Below are 18,575 nucleotides of genomic sequence, written 5' to 3'. Positions count from 1 at the left end.
GCAAATCTTGTATTTTTATTTTATTTTATTTTATTTTTTTTTTTTGGTCATCTCTGGTGCTGTTGATATAAACCGGTTGCTCTTGTTACGGCTATTCCCTTGACCTGTTCTCAGCATGCGTCCTCTCACCGAGGCGGAGACGAAAACCCTGTTCTCCAAGCTTGCGAACTACACGGGTAGCTCCCTGAACCACCTCATAGCTCCTCCCTCCTCTTCGGAAGGCGGCCAATCCGAAGATGAAAGACATGTCTTCCGCCTACATGGATCACGAGTCTACTATGTCCGCCTTTCTATAGCCAATCTCGCAACATCCATCGCGCGCGACAACCTACTCTCCGTCGGTACCTGTATAGGAAAATTCACAAAGACGGGCAAATTTAGACTGCACATTACAGCTCTAGACGTTATCGCACCTCATGCAAGATATAAGGTGTGGATTAAGCCGAACGGAGAGATGCCATTCCTCTATGGTGGAAATGTTGTTAAGGCGCATGTTGGACGGTGGAGTGACGACTGCCCGGAGCACCAGGGCGTGGTGGTAATGTCAATGGATGATACTCCTCTGGTATTTTAGCTTCTATTTCCTTTCGATTGTTGCGCGAGCTGTCTGACCTGCTTTTAGGGATTCGGAGTAACAGCCCGTTCGACGGCAGAAGCGCGTCGGTTGGACCCGACTGGAATTACGACATTTAGACAAGGCGACATTGGGGAATATCTAAGAGAGGTTGGTATCCGGGTCCTTTTTATTCTTTAAAATATTGCTAACAGCTATATAGGAAGACACGCTGTTCCAGACAACATAAATGTGTTTTTCAATTTGTGTTTATGTTTACTACATTATCAGTTTTGGCGTTGGAAGGCACTTGGGTTCAGTTGACATACATAGGCGAGCCAAAAGCAAATGTTACCAATTTCGAAAGGCCATACTCCGTTCTTCTCTCATCCTCATCCCGCAAGCGCCCGTCGTGCCTTTGCTGGGCCTTGCCCGGGTGGGCGCCGGTTGGCACTGGATAACGTACATGGTACTCAACCCACCAAACAACCTACTACATGGTAATCTCTGGTTAAGGTTCCACTGGACCTTTAGGTGGCTATTTTCCTGCGTTTACACTTTGCTTCTCGGATTTCAATCTCGTTGGTTGAGCAAATAACCCCATGGCAGCTAGACATCACTGAAGGTATGACGAGTTAAATGCTCCTGCATCAACGCCGTTATCCGACTGTCTGCGTCCCCTAAATCTGTACATGTTCGTTTTGCTGCCTTGGGTTGTTTCCTTCGCTGTACCACGATGCTAGCAAACATGATGCTTTGGGCAGACACATATGAGGGTTGGGATTTAGGCCAATATTCATCAAACAAGCCTATTTAGGCATCATACCCAACAATCTTGATGCTGTATGGGCAGAAAAGGCTTTTCAAAAGTTCAGCTTTAAATGATACCCTGCCTGCTATGCTTGCCGAACTTTTTTTCTGTCTGGTTCTCCGTACCTAACCAACTTCATAGCTATTTTATGTGCCCTTTCAAATCTGTCATCTTTCAAGTATGCCTCACTCCAAATGCAGTTGTCACAGCAGCAAGACAGAGGTTGTCAAAAACGAAAAGACGGGTCGTGGCCTTCTGGCGAAGAATGTACCTGCTTCGAAGCCTCTGGGTCTTAGCGAGACCGTAGCCACAAAGTTGGCCCTTGATGCGTTGGAGAATTACAGCACCCCGGATTTAAGCCTACCGAAATGCCAAGTACATAAACGAGACTATCACTGGTCTCCTTACCATCTTTTTGAGACCCTTGATACCAGCCTTTTCCGTGGTGTGCTCAAGGATCAGATTTACCTTCGATGGGAGACTTTTGCGCCCGAAATCCACGGTATTACTTTCAAACCAGGCGTGCGGGACACAAGAATTACTATTGAACTAAATTCATTCCTTGCATACGAAGAGAACGTGCCGTTTCTAATTCCCTTTCTCATTCATCACATGGTTCATGCATACTTCCTCGTATGCTGCGATGCTCAGGGAAATGACCAGGCAGATAACCACAGTCTTCAGCACGGCCTTGGATTCAGCACTTTGATCTACAGAATACGGGAAGTATGTCGAGCCCAGGGTACCCGGGCAGTTCGCACCTCGTCGATGCCCTCGAGACCGTGCGCATACCGAAATCCCGTCCGAGCAGATCGTCATATCAAGCGCGCGGCCCAGTCAAAGGGGTGGAGCTATTGCCTTTGGTACGGGGATGATGGGCTTGACAAAGTGCTTTGCCGGGCCCATATGTCGACTCTTGATGAGATGAAACTTCACGACGGCAAGGACGGGAAACCAACTCCCGAGTTATAGTGAGCATTTAGATTTCGTTAAGCTAATATCTGGTAACGAGGCATGTGCTTATAGGTACTATAGCCCAAAATCACACTATCTTCACACGGCCCAAGTGGATAAGGCTTCTTTCGTTCCGGTTCTTCGTACACGCTATCCAGCTTCTCCTGAGGGATATGTTGAACTCCATTTTGCAAACTTCGCAGTTCCTTTCCCTAGGTCGAAATTAACACCATTCGAATCGATCAGTTCCAACATTCCTCAGGGAAATGTGTCTATTAATGTCCCAGCCCCCTCCAATCATCTATTTTTTGCGTTTTATTCCTTTCTTCTTAATGAGGATTACCCTCCAGAGCTGGTACGGGTTAGCACCCCGTATCTCACCACCACTACGGCCCGGGGTCCTCCTTCAATTGCTACGTTCCATCCTAATACACCTGCATATTTGGTCAATGATATCCAGATGTTCGTACTCGGCAGTCGAATGGCCTTTGATGAGCTCAAGGAGAAGGCTCTTGAGCGGCTCTATTCCATGAGCGAGACACACAACGACCCGATGGCCGTGCTGGAGGAAATATACAATGAAGCTGACCTGGAGAAAGAAGAACATAAAAATACTTTACGCAACTGGGCCCGAGCCTTTCTTGCAAAGAAGATCGAAAAGTCAGGAGAGACCAATATTCTGATTCTTCAGAAAAGCGAGCAATGGAAAGATCGATTCATGGGACTTAGGAAGAAGAATCAGCTGTTTAACAAGGACTGTAGCGAGACAGAGGACGACCTACTACTTAACAAGGCCCTCGAAGCCCTTGAAAAGGGAGAGAAGAAAGACCAAGACGGCGAGGATGGAAAAAAGGACGACACGAAACAGCTGGGCGGCTTAACCCCTAGGGAGCTCGAAAGCCTCTGCCAGTGTTTTCCCGAAATCTTTAACCAGCTTGTTGAACAATGTGAAGCGGAGAAAAGAGCCAAGGACGAGAAGGAGAAAAGGAAGAAGGAAAAGGAGAAACAAGACCAAGATGAAAAGGCGGAAGCCAAGGAGAAGGACAAGGAAGAAAAGCCATTATCATGCGCGCACCAGTGCTCCCATTACCACACTTCCCCTTCTCCCGCTTTCCATGGACAAGAGCATCCTTACGTTTCGCACGATCTATATTGTTGCCCTCATGGCCTTGATTCCGGAGCATACCTGTATCCCGCCCAAATTCCTGCGGTGTATGGGCGTCCTAGAACGCCGTGCTATCCGATCCCGCCTCACTATTGAATGGTAGATGATATGTACTGTGCCTTCTTTGGTATTAGGCATCTGTTTCATGGATGCGAATGTCTGCGTGATCATTGACGTGTGTTCTCGGGTTTGATTTTAGACTGGGATGATTTTACCTATGTGGTTGATTCTTCTCAGCCCCCGTCTTTTCTAACAGATATCCTTTCGCTTCGACTCCAGATATTTTGGGGCTAGGACGCGGTCTTTACTGCCAACACTTTATCTTCATTTTTGCATGAACTCAGTTGTCATTCGTTTCTCCGCAGGTATACTGTTTACCGAATACTGGAGCCGATTATAGATCAAGAGTCTTTTCCATAAAAGCCATGTATGTCTGGCACTGAGTTACGCCGTTCAATGTTCACTAGACCTAGTATAAAAAAACCATTTGATTCCGCCCTTTCTATCCTCCTTGGTAGGTCTTCATCATTAGTCTCATAACAGCGTATCCTTCGTTCTCCTGAAATCCCCTCCGTGAATCTTCTATCACTCAACATCCATAGCCTCGCTGGAGCTGTTTTGTCCCAATTTCCCCTTCGCAAAGACTATAAAATCATCCACAGCACCTGGCCACGCCCCATCCGGGCTCCACCATTTCAAACTCGGATCCTCTAGAGTCTTTCGCATCAACACCTCCGTCTGCTCCCAGAGATCCTTGTTAATGGGACGTTTCCACGAGCCTTCGACGAACTCAAGCCACCAGTCCAGCCATGGTGTGGTTGAGGTGTTCCACGAGATGCCACCGTTGTCTGCTGTGAAGAATAGACGCCACTGTTCAGTTGCAATTTCCAGGGTGAGATGGCGCTGACCAGGCAGGCGGCAGAGAATAAATGCATAGCGATATACGCGTTTAAACAGATCGGGTTCGTTGCGGATGCGTTTGCGCAGATTCGAGGCAAAGGATGCTTGCTTTGCAAGGGTATCCGAGCTGGTGGAAGTTAAACAGATACCTTCAAATACATGAATTTTGGGGTAAAGCTTACCCTGAGTCCTTCCACCCATCGATGAAGCTTTCGCGTGTAAATTCACCCATTGATGGTGAGCGCAGGAGTTCCGATATCGCCAGGCAGACAACTTCGTCCAGTTGCACTTTTATGTCACCTAAATATTTCATTGCGCCTTCAATTCCGATGCCATCAGGGTTATCAGCAGGAGAATCTGTGTCTATTCTTAGCAAAAATAAAATATGTGTTGAATTGTGTGAGAGAATGTTTACCTCGATAACTATCAAATATCTTGTTCAGAGCAGACACCATCGCCTGTGAGGCTGATGCGTTGTTTTGAAAGTAGCTATCAGATTCGAACGCTATGGTCAGCGGAGTCATTGTTGCTAGAAGAAACTGTGCAATATCAGAAGAGGAGAAAGAGCCAGAGTGATTCTGGGGTGTGCCAGTGAGAGAGATCCCGGCTAATATCTTGCTAAAGGTGCTCTAGAAGCAATCAAGAACAGCACCAGATCGCAAATTTCTCAGCTCACAGAGAACACCACTGGATACGCACAGAGGTAAGGTGAAGAAAGTGAACATGATCGCGTCTATCTTTTTGAAGTCCACACGCTCTGACACTCCACGTGATTTGTAGCGGAGTGTTCCAGGGCCAGCTCCTCCTCAGGTACTGTCTTTTAAACAATCACAACAATGGAATACCAAGGAGTTGGGCCTTTTCATCAGCAAGAGACCATACAAAATTGGAAGCCCCGGCTTTCGGGAAGTTGGTCCAAATGTTGGATACTACTTATCGGGGTATATGGGTATCCACAAGTCTCAATTAAAGCACATCACATACTTCATATCAAAGAGCATGGTTACATGCTTCCGAGCCACGCAAGGCCAGATTGTCAAACAACAGACAAGACTCTAGGCCCCGGCGTGACACACGACAACAAAATGAGAGCGCAACAGAAAAAATAAATAAATAAAAAAAGGGCAGTTAATGGAAATGGCCACCTACTCATCTACAGCCCTCTCAACATTCCATCCATTATTTTTGAGATACTATATCAGGAGGGGCAAACCATCAGCAAGGTGCAAAGACTGACAATCCCCTACGCCGATCGGGCGGTTGGCAAAAATGCTCGTTCAGGCCGTGCAATTCTCAGGGTTTCAAACGGAACAGAGCTCAAGGCCATACCTTTGCAGCAACGCTCTCTTTTGCGCTTGAAAACGCCACGAATTGTGCTATAAGTTGTTTCTGGCTCGAGGAATATCCCGGCATGGTTGATATGATGAGGGGCTAAATACGGAGAGGAAAGTTAGGCTTGCTGACTGGCTGGAGAGGTTCATGCGCCGGGTTCGAGCTAATCAAGAATTCTGATGCACTGCACACCAAGACACAGAGCAAGCAAACAGAGATGCCACGACGATTTCCTATTTCTTTCCAGTCTTCGTTCTCTCCGCGCGGTCCGGAATCACAGAAGTGCATGTATGAATTTCTTTCCCCCGCGCCGCAGCTGCTTACATAAACAGATCGGCCTCCTCAGGGACCGAGTCACGTGTTAGACTAATTAGTCATCTGAGTCGATTTGTGTGTAGTCATGTGATTAATAGGCTTGGCACCGGCTAACCTGGAAACGTCATTTTTCGTCAGGGAGCATCCGTGTATCGTAATGCTCGAGACCGGGCAGGGAGGAGAGGAGTGATGGAATCATAAGGAACAAGCAAAACGAAAGGACACTCCGGAAGTTCCAATTTCAGCGCCAGACAGCATCCGACGCAGGCCGTGGCCCTCGACCATTCTGATGTATCAACAGTGTCTGATGACGCCGAGAATGCGCAATTGATCGTCGCCGCGAGTGAAGATGGGGAAGGCGAGTCTCGGATTTCGAGCAGAACCTTTGACAAAGCCAAGGGTTGGTTCCACTGTTTCAGGTGATGGAGCTGCGGACAGGGCGACTAGACTCGCAAACCGGAAGATAATAGCTTAACCACCAATTCGAGAGGAGCCTGGTTGTCGCTTGAAGAACGCATATAGTACGAGCTTTGGCCTACGAAATAACTTTACTACATCGATCGCTATCGCTGAGAGCTTATAAGGATCCGGCAACATATCCACTCCCAAACGTAGATATTTCAAATATGCCTATGAATAAACCGTAAAAAATTGTAGTTACATCAACCTAATTGAAAACGGGAAGTGCCTTTGCAACAAAAAGAAAAAAGAGATGAGAAAATGAAAATGAAAATAAATGAGGACCAAAACCAACTCTTGTTCTTCTTCTTCTTCTTCTTCTTCTTCTTCCAGGTGAAGTAGGAGAGATCTGAATTACGTAAATAAAGCCAAATACCGTAAATGACGGATGAGGAGAAAGGAAACGGGCAGGGTGGGAACCCCGAAAGGCATCATAATACACCACCGGGTAGCTGAATCGCCCCGGGTTGTGGCCTACCAATTCCTCCTCCTCCCCCTTCAATACCGGCACTTCCCGGCGGGATACCAATTCCACCCCCGGGATATATATTTGTTGCTGTGCTGTCGCTTATCGGTGTCTGTCGTCTCAACATAAACATAGGTTTCTGGCCATCACCGGCCAATTGTTTAAATAAAATTAAGGGTTTCTCTTCAAGGCCAAGGCAGCGTTCTTGATCACCGTAGACAATATAAAGGGCGTAGTGTCGCCAGTCTTCGTGTATGTTGTATTTCTTAAGGGCGGCAGGGAGAACTTTGTAACATGGATCGTCCATGGAGACCCGGAAGGATTTGAATATCTCGACACTGGGGCCTGCGGCATCGTTGGGGTTGCGTGAGCTGGGAGGATTGCTGTTGGAGTTTGGATGGTTTGGTGTAGGGCGATCTTGTCGCTGTTGTGATTGCGGGTCTTCTGGATGGTCGTAGGAGCGGTTGATACTTGAGGTCTCGCGGGAATATGATCGGGATGCAAGGGTTTGTTGTGGATAGAAGCTAGCGGGAGAGGTAGGTGATGGGATACCTTTGGGCGAGGGCTGGCCACCGTTCATGGAAGCCGTCAGATGAGAGGAGGCAGCCATCGCTGCCGCAGATGGATCGAGAGTTGATGTGTCTGTGTATGTCCTGCCCTCTGGTATAGACTGCGGGATATGTGTCGGTGAGCTGGTTTTGGGGGTGGTTCCTCCGGCAAAAAGTTTCTTTGAAAAAGACCTAGAGAGGCTAGTGCCTGTTTTCTCCGGTTGATTTATCGAGGGGGAAGTAGCGGGTTGGTCGTGGATGCATTGATCCGATAATAGTGTAGAACCTCCGAAGGATGAGGTTGGTTGATATGGTAACGGCTGCGACCTGTCCTTGGCCATCTTGAATACCGGTAGCAGTTCCTCTCTGAGCCTTCGGTAGTCATCCGCCAATTTCCGTAACTCTGCTTCCGCCGCTGCGAGTCTCTCATCCCGTTTCCGAATAGTCCTTATAAGAAGCGCAACATCCTCCTGTGTGGCTACCTCCTTCGCATTGCTCTGCTCGGCAGCTAACGACTATGTTAGAATTGACCCCGTCCCGGAGGAGCACGGTTAAAGCAAACTTTAAGGATTTGCTTACACAAAGGGACATAATGGTCCGAGTCGAACGGCACTCCTTGCTTAACCTTTATCTCGTATACGCTTTTTAACAGGGTTAATCGATGGCCAACACTGGATATTCCAAGCTCTTTCAATTCGTCGTGTCTCAGTGCGATAAGTGCCTCTCCAACAATCTCATTTTCTACAATATAACCAGACACAAACAGATCAGTCTTGTAATCGGAGGAAAAGGGGAATATCCCAGCAGCCATTCATTCCCGCTCACCTATGAACGAATCACGGTATTGTTTCAAGCCAAGACTCGAAGCGAAATTCGCACACTCCTCCGCAGACCACTCCGTTATCGAGGATGTCGGTGATGTGCGATCGTCGGGCATGTTTGCAAAAGCCGTGGGTGTATTTTCAGTAGAGGGGGGTTCGGAATCGGTAGGAGATGCTTCAGAGTCGTCGGCGAGGCGGGGTGAGACGACAATGCTCCTCTCGTATTCGTCGTCCGCGTCTGAGTCTCCGTGATGATATGAGGAAGGGAATGCCATCGCGGAACGAAGGGGGAAAATAATGACAATAATAATAAAAACAATTAGGAACTCCCTCCCCTAGCGCAGAGCGGCCCTAGTTGTTTCTTCGATTCTGCTGCCGAATCCGTCCCGAGTGAGACAAGGTCGAGCCTCGACGAAACGGCGATAAAGACATAAACCGACGACTATGACTAAACAGGTATCCTTGAGTCGCAAGAAAAGTTCGAGCAAGCAAAAACAAATAAAAAAAAAAAATAAAAAAAACAATTTCGAGGTCGTGGTAATATTCTGCCAGCGGATAAACTTCGAAGAAGATTTGAAATCAGACTAGAACTCGACTGCAAGCAAGCGTTTGAGTTGACGAACGCTGGGGTTGAGCAGGAATAACGTCTTTGGCAACAAGGGTGGACGGTAAAGTATACGGTGCGACGGAGGACAGCCTCGCCACTCGTCGCGGATAAAAGATCTGGGTAGACAGCTCTTGAGTTAACCCACGGCGATCAATGGAACCATTGAGATCAATCTGGAAGTGGCCTGGCGGTTAGTTGATGGTTCAATCCGTGACGATCAGCGAATAGAAGGCTCTGAAACTGGGAAGTCTCACGTCAAAGCGACGGTTCGCCAGCGAAAGTCTGACCATGTACTCCGTAGACTAGTCTGCGGAGGCGTCAACGGGATATTCGTTCGCAGGCTCTTCGTCTTGGTGTTGCTTCTGTAGTCGTCGTCGTCGGCGTCGTCGTCGTTGTTCGTCGCCGCAGCTGCTGTCCGTCTCTCGCTCGCCCGTCGCGAAATGCCCACAACTTTGGAGATGCTCGCTCGCTGGCTGGCTGGCTGGGCGTTGCGGCTGCCGGATCGGGTTAGGGTCACGTGAAACCTCTCCACCAATTTGGATCACGTGGACAGAGCATACCGGATACGGTTTAGCGTCTGATGTGCTGGGTGGAGCCCGTGATCCGCGCGGCGACTAGTCCTAATGCGGTATGGCGGGTCCACCGCAGCAGATTCCGCCAGCAAATCGCGAATCGAACCTCTCAAAATCTACATTTTGGGATATCGCCAGAGTGATAATGATTCTATTGTACGGAGTACAGAGCACGGAGTAAGTAACTAAGAGTGTTGACCAAAAGTACAGAGTACATAACAGGATAAAAGCATTGTAGGAGAATCATCGTATGCAGCTATCTGATGTAACATGTAAGTAGTATGCATGTAGATGCGACATATCAGCCGTCGAACACTCCGTAACGCAGCACCGTTAGAGCACAATGTGGCAGTAAAATTGTAAAATAGCATTGTTACCAACACTTCTCGCCACAGCAACGCCGATAAACCCTTTTTATATGCATCTTCCGTTGCAAATCGCTATAAACCGAATTCGTGTCGACATGATCTAGACTCGCCGGGTGCTAAGATCTTCAGGGTAACTAATGCAAGTAACAGATGCAGAGTCAGTTGTTCCGAGATCTCTCCCTGGGGAAAGATAAACGTAAACAAAAGAGAAAAAAAAAGAAATAACAAATAAATAAAATAAAATAAAATAAAATAAAAAGGGTGTGATTTAATCTTCATTCACCATGGGAACGTAGCCAACCGCCGCACTGCGCGCAACATGCTGACAGTAATCCAGGCATGAAAGAATAGTCATCGCACCATTACACTCCCGGAGGTAGTCCGCATATTTGGCGGCGCCATCTTCATCCCACTTCATCTTCTCGCGGCCGATGCGGCCACTGTTGCGGCAGGAGCTGCAGCAAACACCCCACTCCACATAGCCAGCGGCAAAGTTCACCTGCGGAGCACGGACGGCCCCTGCATAAAAGGTGACGCCGCTGATGAGGTCTGCCTTTTCGGAAGATGCGGTAGACTCAGTTGCCAGAGAGCTCCCTTCCTCAAGTTCGATCCGATCGCCGTAGTCGCTGTCAGTGTCCTCGTCGTCGCTCTCCCCATCGCTAATCTTTGAGAACAGTGAATCTGGGCCGTGAAGGCGAATGCCAGCGTTGAGAGCGTCGTTTCGATTCACCAGTTCCAGCGGACGGTGCACCATATCGGGACACGCGTCTCGTTCCGGTATAGTTATAGTTCGCAGCTCGCCGAGCGTCTTGCTATCGAGGTCACAGAGAAACCTGGCGAAGCCGGTCAAAGCGGTCGGGTACTCTGGTCCGCGCGTGATGCATTCCGGGCAGACTCGCTCGCACGAGAAGAGGTATATAAAGCTTCCAGGTCCGCCACACGCGGCACAGGATGTGCTGCTCAGGGCACCGCGGAGGTCTTCGCAAGTGATCCAGGAACCGGCTCCAAAGGAAAGGACCGCTCTGAATACGCTTGGCGCCAGTTTATATATAGATGTATATTTCGAGATGCTCTCCACGACTATTTTGGCGTCTTGACCTGCTGCGCGGAAGTTTGTAAGAGTTGTGATATCCAAGCCTGACAGGATCATGTGAAGGATCTCGAGAGGGAAGATCTCAAGGACTCCTAGGCCTGATTTGACACTGTTCGACGCGTGAATTTCGTCCGCTGCTGGGAGATCGGATCCCACAAGACGCGACAGGTTGTGGTCAGCCTGGCCATCTGCCGAGTTACTCAGGGGTTGTGCAACCGTTTCAACCCCAGCGGCCATCCTCTGGGCTATTTGAGAGGGATGTGTTCAATTTGTATAAAAGCAATCTGGGAGAAAAGGTTCGGCAAGGGTATCTTTGCACCACACATTGGCCAAGTCGATAAGCCTGTCTGGGTCGCATCTCTTTTCTTTAAACTGTCCAGAGACAAGATTTATATATAATCTTTGCTGACGTGATGGCTGACTGTACCTCCATTCACGTGTTTGAGGGAAGCGATCATGTCAGCTAGAGAACCGTCGTGAATGAAGTGCACCTTCATGACCTGGGAGTCACGGTTAGACAGTGGCTTTCTTCAGTATAGCCATCTGGTAACCAGGGATGCGTGTGCTTGATCATCACTTGATGGTCTCTAGCCTTTCCATTCACCGGAGGTACGTCACTGGGTCCAAGCCAATCTACCACACTGACAAAGGACAGTTTGAAGCATAAGGCTAGCTAGAGTCGATAGCTTTTAATCTGGGGGGTCTTCTGAAATGCTGGCAAGCCGCTGCTGAAAATATTGGGCTAAAGAATGTCCTAGGAGACAGGCCTTTTTTTGGCAATAGCTGACAACGATCAGTTTGTCATTTTGACGGTAAACTGCATTCTGGCAAACAGCAGTGGAACCCGATGTTTTGCACATACCCACCCCATTGTGTGTGTGCGTGTCACGTCCAAAGTCATTCTATCAATACATACAAAGAAAGGGGCGCTCAAATGGAGACTCAGGTGGAAATTGTCTCCGCAAAACAGGCAAATTCGGATTGCCTTGCTGTCTGTTTCAGGTGGGTCCCAATTATCATGACATGCTTTAGCTTAGTTATGTCCTGGCGAATTGGTGTTCAACTTGCATCCAGCAACCGATTGACTAAAAATGTTCTTGAGTGCAAAGCTTCAGGCGACATGATGGGGTAACTCTGTACTCCGTACATGCTTGAACTTGAGATTTCCAGCGCGCACGCCCCTTGGTCCAACAATCGATACTTCAACCTAGGTAGTCCTCCCAGCCTGCCTGCCATGGTCCATTTCGGCCCAAAGACAGATCCAGAGCTTGCTCCTGTTCCCTTTTGTGTCAGATCAAGCACCTTTATTGTTTTTTTCCTTTAAACCAAACAACCCACAAAATGCGTTGGAAGGTTGAAATGCTTGGCAGCTTCCCAAATGCGGGCTTAGCTCAGCCGACTAATAAACTAACTCGCCGCCGGCTGTGGCGCAGTCACGTGTCAATGGCGGCTCTGGACGCCCCTTGCATGGCTGTGCTGTTCCGGCAGCGAGTTTGCGGCATCGCGTCCGTCACCGAGCAAACCGGTCGATGCGCCGGCGAGAGCAGTTTAAGAGTACTCCGTAAGCTTCGTTGATTTGATGTAACATCCTGTAATTGGCTCTCCTCCGCCTTCAATCCGCCGTCCTCTCCGTTTCGCCGCGGCGCTGAGGCTCCAAAAAAATGCCGTTCGGGCGGCAGAAACTCTGTGACCGCCTTCGGTTGGGCCAATCAGAGGCGAAAAGTGCCTTCGGGCGGACAATGACGTCCACCAAACTAGACTTTTTGAGCACGACTCGATGAACACCTGGAGCGCTTCAATAACACGCATGAATGAGGTACACCAGCCCCCGGCCCAGTCAATCGCACGAGGAGATAAAGAAATGGCCGGACGAAGATGAACACGACATTTCTTCCCTGACAAGTCTTTTTCTCTTTTTTTTCTTCCCCCCTCCCGTTTCGCTTCCTTTTCTTCCCTTCCCTTCCCTTTTGCTTGCCAGCACACACGATCAAAACACCCCCCCCCCCCTGTCCCGAACCACCGAAGGTACATAGCAAAAGCTGTCCTTCTTCAGATTTTCGCAGACTTTCGCTTTTACTCTGAAAGGCTTCTGGAATCCATTTCCGGTTCACGCTCCAGGAGTGTCGTCAACCCAATTTCTCCCTCGCGACAGCTGGTCTTTCGCCGCACTCTTTTCAGCCCTTCCTTTTTTTTAATAATTTATTAACCCCCCCAAGGGTCCGCGAACGCCTCCGCCATGCCATCCACCGACTCGAAGCCCATTAATTCCAACCCGGCCACCAAGCTGGACGAGATCTACCGTGTTAAAACCCTCTCCGATGCCTCCTCCGAGCCAGCGGAACACCCCCTCTCCGACCTCACCTCCTCCACCGACCTCGCACTAGCCTACCTCTGCACCACCACCAAGCTCGACGAACTGCACACATCCCTCCTCCACTCCCTCTCCGCCGCAGGCTGGACCGAACGCGTCCGCAGCCTCGCCTTCGAACTCCTACGCTCCGGCCGCTGCACAAGGTTCGACGAGCTCCTCGACAAGGTCGTGCACCTGGCCACTTCCCCCAAACCCACCACCGGGGACAGCCCATCTCCCTCCCCCACCTCCTCCTCCTCCTCCTCCTCCATCCTCGGCAAAAGAAAACGCGACAAGGGACCCAACGGGACCACCTCCGCCACCAACGGCATACCACCCCTCAAGAAGGAAAACACAAGCGACGCCGAGGGAAGCAAGGGGGAGGAAGACCACCCCGACGAGACGGAGGACTCGCACGAACAGACCGCCAACGGCACCACTACCACCGCTGAGACAGCAGATCCCAAAGGAAAACACAAATCTCCCTCTGACGACGACGACGACGACGACGACGACAACAACAACAGCAACAGCAAAAACGCCTCCAAGGAAGAGAAGAAGAAGAAGGCAAAGAAGAAGAAGAAGAAGGAGAAGGAGAACGACGACGACGACGACGACGAACTGTACCTTCTCGCCGAATTCGACGTCCGTATACCTTCGCATATCGTCGGAAGGGGTGTTAAATTTCTACACGAAGCTATCGACGAGATATTCACCAAGGCACCCAAAGGCCAGGACGAGGATGGCGGAGCTGAACGTGCCCCCCGCGCCGCCGCCGACACACACCACCACGACGACGACGATGAAGAGGTGGCTAATCCGAAAGTGAAAATCGCGAAGAAGCGCTAGCTACCATAACATCCATCTTCTTTACTGTTATCTTTTTGTTTTTGTTTTGCGTTGTTTTATTCCCTTCTTTTTTTTTTTTTTTTTTTTTTTAACGCTTTGTTTTTAACTTGGGTTAACTTTACTCGGCGGATTTGGCGTTGATATTTGGTTTACAGCAGGTTGGCCCTATTCGCCTTCCATGTACAGAACAACATAGATGTGGTCATGGTCTTTAATTTTTCCCTTTCTTTTTTTTTCCAAACCCCCTGGCAATGACGGTTGGGGGAGCGTGTAGATTACGTGCATCGGGAGATTCTTTTTCTTTCTCTCCCTTTTTTCCAAGCGGCCATGGGAGCAATAAAGCATGCTTCTTCTTTTCCTCCAGAGCATTGAGCTTTAGCTATTATCTATCTGACTATTGAACTGCTTTTCCCGTCTTGCAAGGAGACACCTCATCATTCAAGTAAATCAAAGAGACAGTCAATCTAAAGTCTGGAAAATTTGGAAAATAAAAAAGTCGTGCGTACACAAAATTTAAAAGACATTTCGTCTCCTGCTCCGCCTAACATTGATGCCAATGATCCGTTGAAATCCTCATCGCCATAGTGAGATATGAAGACAAACCCAGAATGTAGCATGAAAAACCCCAATGGTATTACTTAATCGTAAAGACTATCATCGTTGCCAGCGTCACCGAATCCAGCCTGACCGGCTTCCTGTTCAGTTGGGAATCGGAAGAAATTGCTGCCGCTGGAGTTTTTCATGCTCTGTGCGAAAGCTTCGTATCGACGGATCTCCGTGTCGTTGACGGATCGGCGCGCCATCTGCATGGCCTCCTCGAAATGGGCGCGAGTAAGTTCTGGAACTGGGTCATCCATATCCTCATCCATGACATCCTCACCCGCAGCCTCCCGCTCCTTGGTCCGCTCGATTTCCATGGAGATGGCCTGCTTAATGGCAAGTTTGGCAGCGCGTTGCGTAACGAAACCGAGATCAGCACCAGAGAATCCATGGGTCTTGCTAGCAATGAACTCCAAGTCGACATCGGGAGCAACAGGTGTCTTTCGAAGCTGAGCTTTCAAGATGGAAACGCGCTCAGCCTCGTTAGGGAGGGGCACATAAACAAGAGTGTCCAAACGGCCAGGGCGGCACAGGGCAGCATCGAGCTGTTCAGGACGATTAGTGGCACCAATGACGAACACGTTCTTCTTGGAAGTCATCCCGTCCATTTCTATACAATATGTTAGCGAGAGCTCTATTCTGCAACACAAATAATATCAAAAATTTTGCCTACCTGTCAGAAGCTGGTTGACAACACGGTCCGAAGCACCACCGGCATCACCGACAGATCCACCGCGAGACTTGGCAATGGAATCAAGTTCGTCCAAAAAGACGACACAGGGAGCAGCTGCACGCGCTTTGTCGAAGATATCGCGGATATTACTTTCGGATTCACCAAACCACATGCTCAGCAATTCGGGACCCTTGACAGAGATGAAATTTGCAGCGCATTCATTGGCAACGGCCTTGGCGAGGAGTGTTTTACCAGTACCTGGTGGGCCATAGAACAAGACACCCTTCGACGGTGAAAGACCAAACTTGAGGAACTTCTCGGGGTGGTCGACGGGGTACTGGACACTCTCGATGAGCTCTCTCTTGACAGTTTCCAGTCCACCGATATCTTCCCAGCGAACATTGGGAACTTCAACAACGGCAACTTCGCGGAGGGCAGAGGGGTTAGAAACACCAAGGGCAAAACGGAAGTTCTCCATGGTCACACCCAATGAATCAAGAACTTCAGCATCGATGGTGTCTTCATCGAGATCAATGAGATCCATCTTCTCACGAATTTGCTGCATGGCAGCCTCCGAGCAGAGGGACGCAAGATCAGAGCCAACATAACCGTGGGTTTCTGCAGCAATGGATTCGAGATCGACGTCTTCAGCAAGCTTCATGTTCTTCGTGTGAATCTGAAGGATCTCCAGACGTCCAGTTGGGTCAGGGATACCAATGTCAACCTCACGATCGAAACGTCCAAAACGACGAAGAGCGGGATCAACGGAGTTGGGGCGGTTTGTGGCTGCCATGACAACGACATTGGAGCGAGCCTTCATGCCGTCCATCAAGGTAAGGAGCTGGGAAACGACGCGGCGTTCGACCTCACCGTTAGTCTTATCACGCTTGGGAGCAATCGAGTCAATTTCATCAATGAAGATAATTGCAGGTGAGTTCTTCTCGGCTTCCTCGAAGGCTTTGCGCAGATTTGATTCGGATTCACCGGCCATCTTTGACATAATCTCAGGACCGTTGATGAGGAAGAAGAAGGCACCAGTTTCGTTGGCGACGGCACGAGCCATCAAGGTCTTACCGGTACCAGGTGGCCCGAACATGAGAATGCCACGAGGAGGTTTGATACCAATAGACTTAAAGAGCTGTGGGTGTCGAAGTGGAAGTTCGACAAGTTCTCGGATCTGAGCCATCTGTTTTCGGCAGCCACCAATGTCATCGTAGCCAACATCATTGAGGTTTCCCTCCTCATCCTCACGCTGGATGGGTTCACCCTCGCAGTGGATCACGGTGTCTTGGGCTACGATGCCATATTCCGGGGGATCGACCTCCACGACCTTAAATTCGACTTGACGCATACCACCACGAACAGTGAACAGGTCGCCTTGTCGAACGGGTCTGTAGGCTTCGCGGAAATATGGTGCGAGGAAAACATCGAATAGAGACCCGGTCAAACCTTCGACGGTATCTGCGATTGGGAGAACGGCGATGCGCTTGGCCTATTCATGGAAGGTGTGTCAGCCATGCTGCCATTACATTGAAATGGGGCCATAATTCGGTAAAATTCCACTCACATATTTGATATCTGGGCAAGGATGGACGGTGATAACGTCCCCATGCTTGACGCGAAGGTTGTGTCGAACGACGCGGTTGATACGCGCACTTCCATCATCAAGATCATCATCCGCAAGGACAATCAAAACGGTATCTCTGCGCATCTTTCCTTTCACGAGGACTGTATCGCCACGGAAGAGCTGGAGGGTCTCCATGGTGTTGTTGGAAAGCGCAATAACAGAGTTGTCATCGTTGACGGCGTCAGTGACACTATTTAGACAGTTAGCATCGGACTCTCCAGCCGATATGTCTCTGGACGAGGTAAGCCATCGAGAAAGCAAGAGGAAAAGCCTACATCAACGAGTTTGGCTTCTTCTTCTTTTTGAGGATGGCGGTGGCAGTATCAAGTTCCTAATATGATGTCAGAATCGCTCCACTCTCCATTTCGACGAACACTGGATCGAAGAGCATTACATCTTTCTTTTCCGCACCTGAAGGATCACTGTAACCAAAAGTTAGCATAGGCAACTCAGGTAAGATTCGATTTTGTCTCAAGACAGCTCTCGACTCACTTCAGGTTGACCTTGTGCTTGTGGTGGGAGTGATCTGGTTCGGCAGACATCTTGAAGGAGGGATTTCAACTATGATAGGTAAAAGGTAAAGGAAAGAAAATTAGGAAGAGAAGGCGTCCACAAGGCTACGAGACTGAGAGGAAGATGTGCAGGGAGGAATGTGGTCGCACTCTCTGCGGGTGTCGAGCTTATGATGCTGTACCCAGAGGCTTCTCGGGCGTGAAGCGAAAGGGCCTATGAAGGAGCAACTCTTGGGGAGGAAGCAGCTATTAGATGGGAAACAAGAACAAATACAGAAGAGACAACGAGGTTAGAGACGAGCAAAGGGAGGGTTGGACGGGAGAGGATATGAAGCGGAGGGAAGTTGGAGGTTGCGAGGTCTAAGGTGGCAGTTTTGGCTGACGATGAGGTTCGCTGCAGACGGGCGAGGAAAGCTCCGGCGGCGACGCTAGCCTAGTCCGGCTAGAGGCTGTGCGCTGCTGACAAAATCCGACATCTGACTCAGCAAATCAGAGACTTCAGGCCAATCACGGGCGGCGTTGCTGCTTGGAAGCCTCTGGAAAGCCATGGACCAGCCCCAGCAAGCCGCCACGACAGCTTGGAAGCCTAACGCCGACGATGGTCCGTGTTCCCCAGGTCGCCTCCGGGGCCTGGCGATGAAGTAGTTCCACTGACAGTTCCCGACAGAGGAGCCTCCCTTTCTGCTTTTCGAGGTTTATCCCTTTCAGCTCATCATGCTATGAAAGCAATAACAAAGAAAACAATCATACAATTGCCAATCGGTAGTTGGATTTCTTCGAGGAGATGCAGTAGCTACAAGGAAGTCTTGAGGGCAGCAACCTTATGAATAATGAACCCTCCAGTTCGCCTTCCAATGCATTGAATAACGCAATCCGCAGGAGGGGGCTGGAGCCAATCGGCATGGCATCGTGTGAAGATGAGTGCTGGTGTTGGAAGGCAACAGCAAGGCTGGATCAGATCACCAGGCTGCCGCGATGTGTCCCGTCCCCAAAGAAGGAT

The 18,575-nt window shown here is 49.5% G+C and overlaps 7 protein-coding genes across 7 annotated transcripts; 3 read left to right on the top strand and 4 right to left on the bottom strand.

The window, feature by feature from the left end:
* Positions 1 to 17: 17 nt before the first annotated feature.
* CIMG_09413 (ribosome biogenesis protein NIP7) lies at positions 18 to 1,522 on the top strand. Its single transcript, XM_001239791.2, has 3 exons — positions 18 to 565; positions 623 to 724; positions 777 to 1,522. Exons 1-3 carry the CDS (start codon positions 116 to 118, stop codon positions 801 to 803), a joined length of 579 nt encoding a protein of 192 aa, XP_001239792.1. The 5' UTR covers positions 18 to 115; the 3' UTR covers positions 804 to 1,522.
* Positions 1,523 to 1,544: 22 nt separating this feature from the next.
* CIMG_09412 (uncharacterized protein) lies at positions 1,545 to 3,579 on the top strand (the record flags this gene model as incomplete). The annotated part of the gene is made up of 2 exons (XM_001239790.2): positions 1,545 to 2,335; positions 2,400 to 3,579. The coding sequence occupies 2 exons, from the start codon at positions 1,545 to 1,547 to the stop codon at positions 3,577 to 3,579; spliced, it is 1,971 nt and encodes a 656-aa protein (XP_001239791.2).
* A 454-nt stretch (positions 3,580 to 4,033) lies between these two features.
* On the bottom strand, positions 4,034 to 5,978 carry CIMG_09411 (defective in Cullin neddylation protein 1). The gene is made up of 5 exons (XM_001239789.2): positions 5,713 to 5,978; positions 5,533 to 5,576; positions 4,799 to 4,872; positions 4,566 to 4,740; positions 4,034 to 4,510 (listed from the first exon to the last, which is right to left on the bottom strand). The coding sequence occupies exons 1-5, from the start codon at positions 5,794 to 5,796 to the stop codon at positions 4,069 to 4,071; spliced, it is 819 nt and encodes a 272-aa protein (XP_001239790.2). The 5' UTR covers positions 5,797 to 5,978; the 3' UTR covers positions 4,034 to 4,068.
* Positions 5,979 to 6,617: 639 nt separating this feature from the next.
* On the bottom strand, positions 6,618 to 9,282 carry CIMG_09410 (protein kinase regulator Ste50). The gene is made up of 4 exons (XM_001239788.2): positions 9,186 to 9,282; positions 8,329 to 9,104; positions 8,083 to 8,244; positions 6,618 to 8,011 (listed from the first exon to the last, which is right to left on the bottom strand). The coding sequence occupies exons 2-4, from the start codon at positions 8,597 to 8,599 to the stop codon at positions 6,921 to 6,923; spliced, it is 1,524 nt and encodes a 507-aa protein (XP_001239789.2). The 5' UTR covers positions 8,600 to 9,104; positions 9,186 to 9,282; the 3' UTR covers positions 6,618 to 6,920.
* CIMG_09409 (uncharacterized protein) lies at positions 9,182 to 11,201 on the bottom strand (the record flags this gene model as incomplete). Its single annotated transcript, XM_001239787.2, has 3 exons — positions 9,182 to 9,425; positions 9,492 to 9,619; positions 10,155 to 11,201. The coding sequence occupies 3 exons, from the start codon at positions 11,199 to 11,201 to the stop codon at positions 9,182 to 9,184; spliced, it is 1,419 nt and encodes a 472-aa protein (XP_001239788.2).
* Positions 11,202 to 13,200: 1,999 nt separating this feature from the next.
* Positions 13,201 to 14,163, top strand: CIMG_09408 (uncharacterized protein; the record flags this gene model as incomplete). The annotated part of the gene is made up of 1 exon (XM_001239786.1): positions 13,201 to 14,163. One exon carries the CDS (start codon positions 13,201 to 13,203, stop codon positions 14,161 to 14,163), a length of 963 nt encoding a protein of 320 aa, XP_001239787.1.
* A 241-nt stretch (positions 14,164 to 14,404) lies between these two features.
* On the bottom strand, positions 14,405 to 17,919 carry CIMG_09407 (cell division control protein 48). The gene is made up of 6 exons (XM_001239785.2): positions 17,556 to 17,919; positions 17,458 to 17,485; positions 17,339 to 17,394; positions 17,004 to 17,253; positions 15,437 to 16,928; positions 14,405 to 15,373 (listed from the first exon to the last, which is right to left on the bottom strand). Exons 1-6 carry the CDS (start codon positions 17,603 to 17,605, stop codon positions 14,802 to 14,804), a joined length of 2,448 nt encoding a protein of 815 aa, XP_001239786.1. The 5' UTR covers positions 17,606 to 17,919; the 3' UTR covers positions 14,405 to 14,801.
* Between the last annotated feature and the right edge of the window lie 656 nt (positions 17,920 to 18,575).

The sequence above is a fragment of the Coccidioides immitis genome (assembly GCF_000149335.2).
Source record: "Coccidioides immitis RS genomic scaffold supercont3.5, whole genome shotgun sequence".
Classification (NCBI taxonomy): domain Eukaryota; kingdom Fungi; phylum Ascomycota; class Eurotiomycetes; order Onygenales; family Onygenaceae; genus Coccidioides; species Coccidioides immitis.
The sequence above is the reverse complement of the archived record's forward strand: the minus strand, read 5'-3'. Positions and strand labels throughout refer to the sequence as shown.

Excerpts from the sequence above, each read along its gene's own strand:
- CIMG_09413 (XM_001239791.2), top strand. The coding sequence starts at position 116 with ATGCGTCCTCTCACCGAGGCGGAGACGAAAACCCTGTTCTCCAAGCTT. Across the intron at positions 566-622 it reads CAATGGATGATACTCCTCTG|GGATTCGGAGTAACAGCCCG; the intron begins GTATTTTAGCTT and ends ACCTGCTTTTAG. Across the intron at positions 725-776 it reads TTGGGGAATATCTAAGAGAG|GAAGACACGCTGTTCCAGAC; the intron begins GTTGGTATCCGG and ends ACAGCTATATAG.
- CIMG_09411 (XM_001239789.2), bottom strand. The coding sequence starts at position 5,796 with ATGCCGGGATATTCCTCGAGCCAGAAACAACTTATAGCACAATTCGTG. Across the intron at positions 4,873-5,532 it reads GTTGAGAGGGCTGTAGATGA|CTACTTTCAAAACAACGCAT; the intron begins GTAGGTGGCCAT and ends CGAATCTGATAG. Across the intron at positions 4,741-4,798 it reads GATATTTGATAGTTATCGAG|ATTCTCCTGCTGATAACCCT; the intron begins GTAAACATTCTC and ends GAATAGACACAG.
- CIMG_09410 (XM_001239788.2), bottom strand. The coding sequence starts at position 8,599 with ATGGCATTCCCTTCCTCATATCATCACGGAGACTCAGACGCGGACGAC. Across the intron at positions 8,245-8,328 it reads ATACCGTGATTCGTTCATAG|AAAATGAGATTGTTGGAGAG; the intron begins GTGAGCGGGAAT and ends GTTATATTGTAG. Across the intron at positions 8,012-8,082 it reads GGACCATTATGTCCCTTTGT|CTGCCGAGCAGAGCAATGCG; the intron begins GTAAGCAAATCC and ends CATAGTCGTTAG.
- CIMG_09407 (XM_001239785.2), bottom strand. The coding sequence starts at position 17,605 with ATGTCTGCCGAACCAGATCACTCCCACCACAAGCACAAGGTCAACCTG. Across the intron at positions 17,395-17,457 it reads CAGGTGCGGAAAAGAAAGAT|GAACTTGATACTGCCACCGC; the intron begins GTAATGCTCTTC and ends ACATCATATTAG. Across the intron at positions 15,374-15,436 it reads TGTCAACCAGCTTCTGACAG|AAATGGACGGGATGACTTCC; the intron begins GTAGGCAAAATT and ends CATATTGTATAG.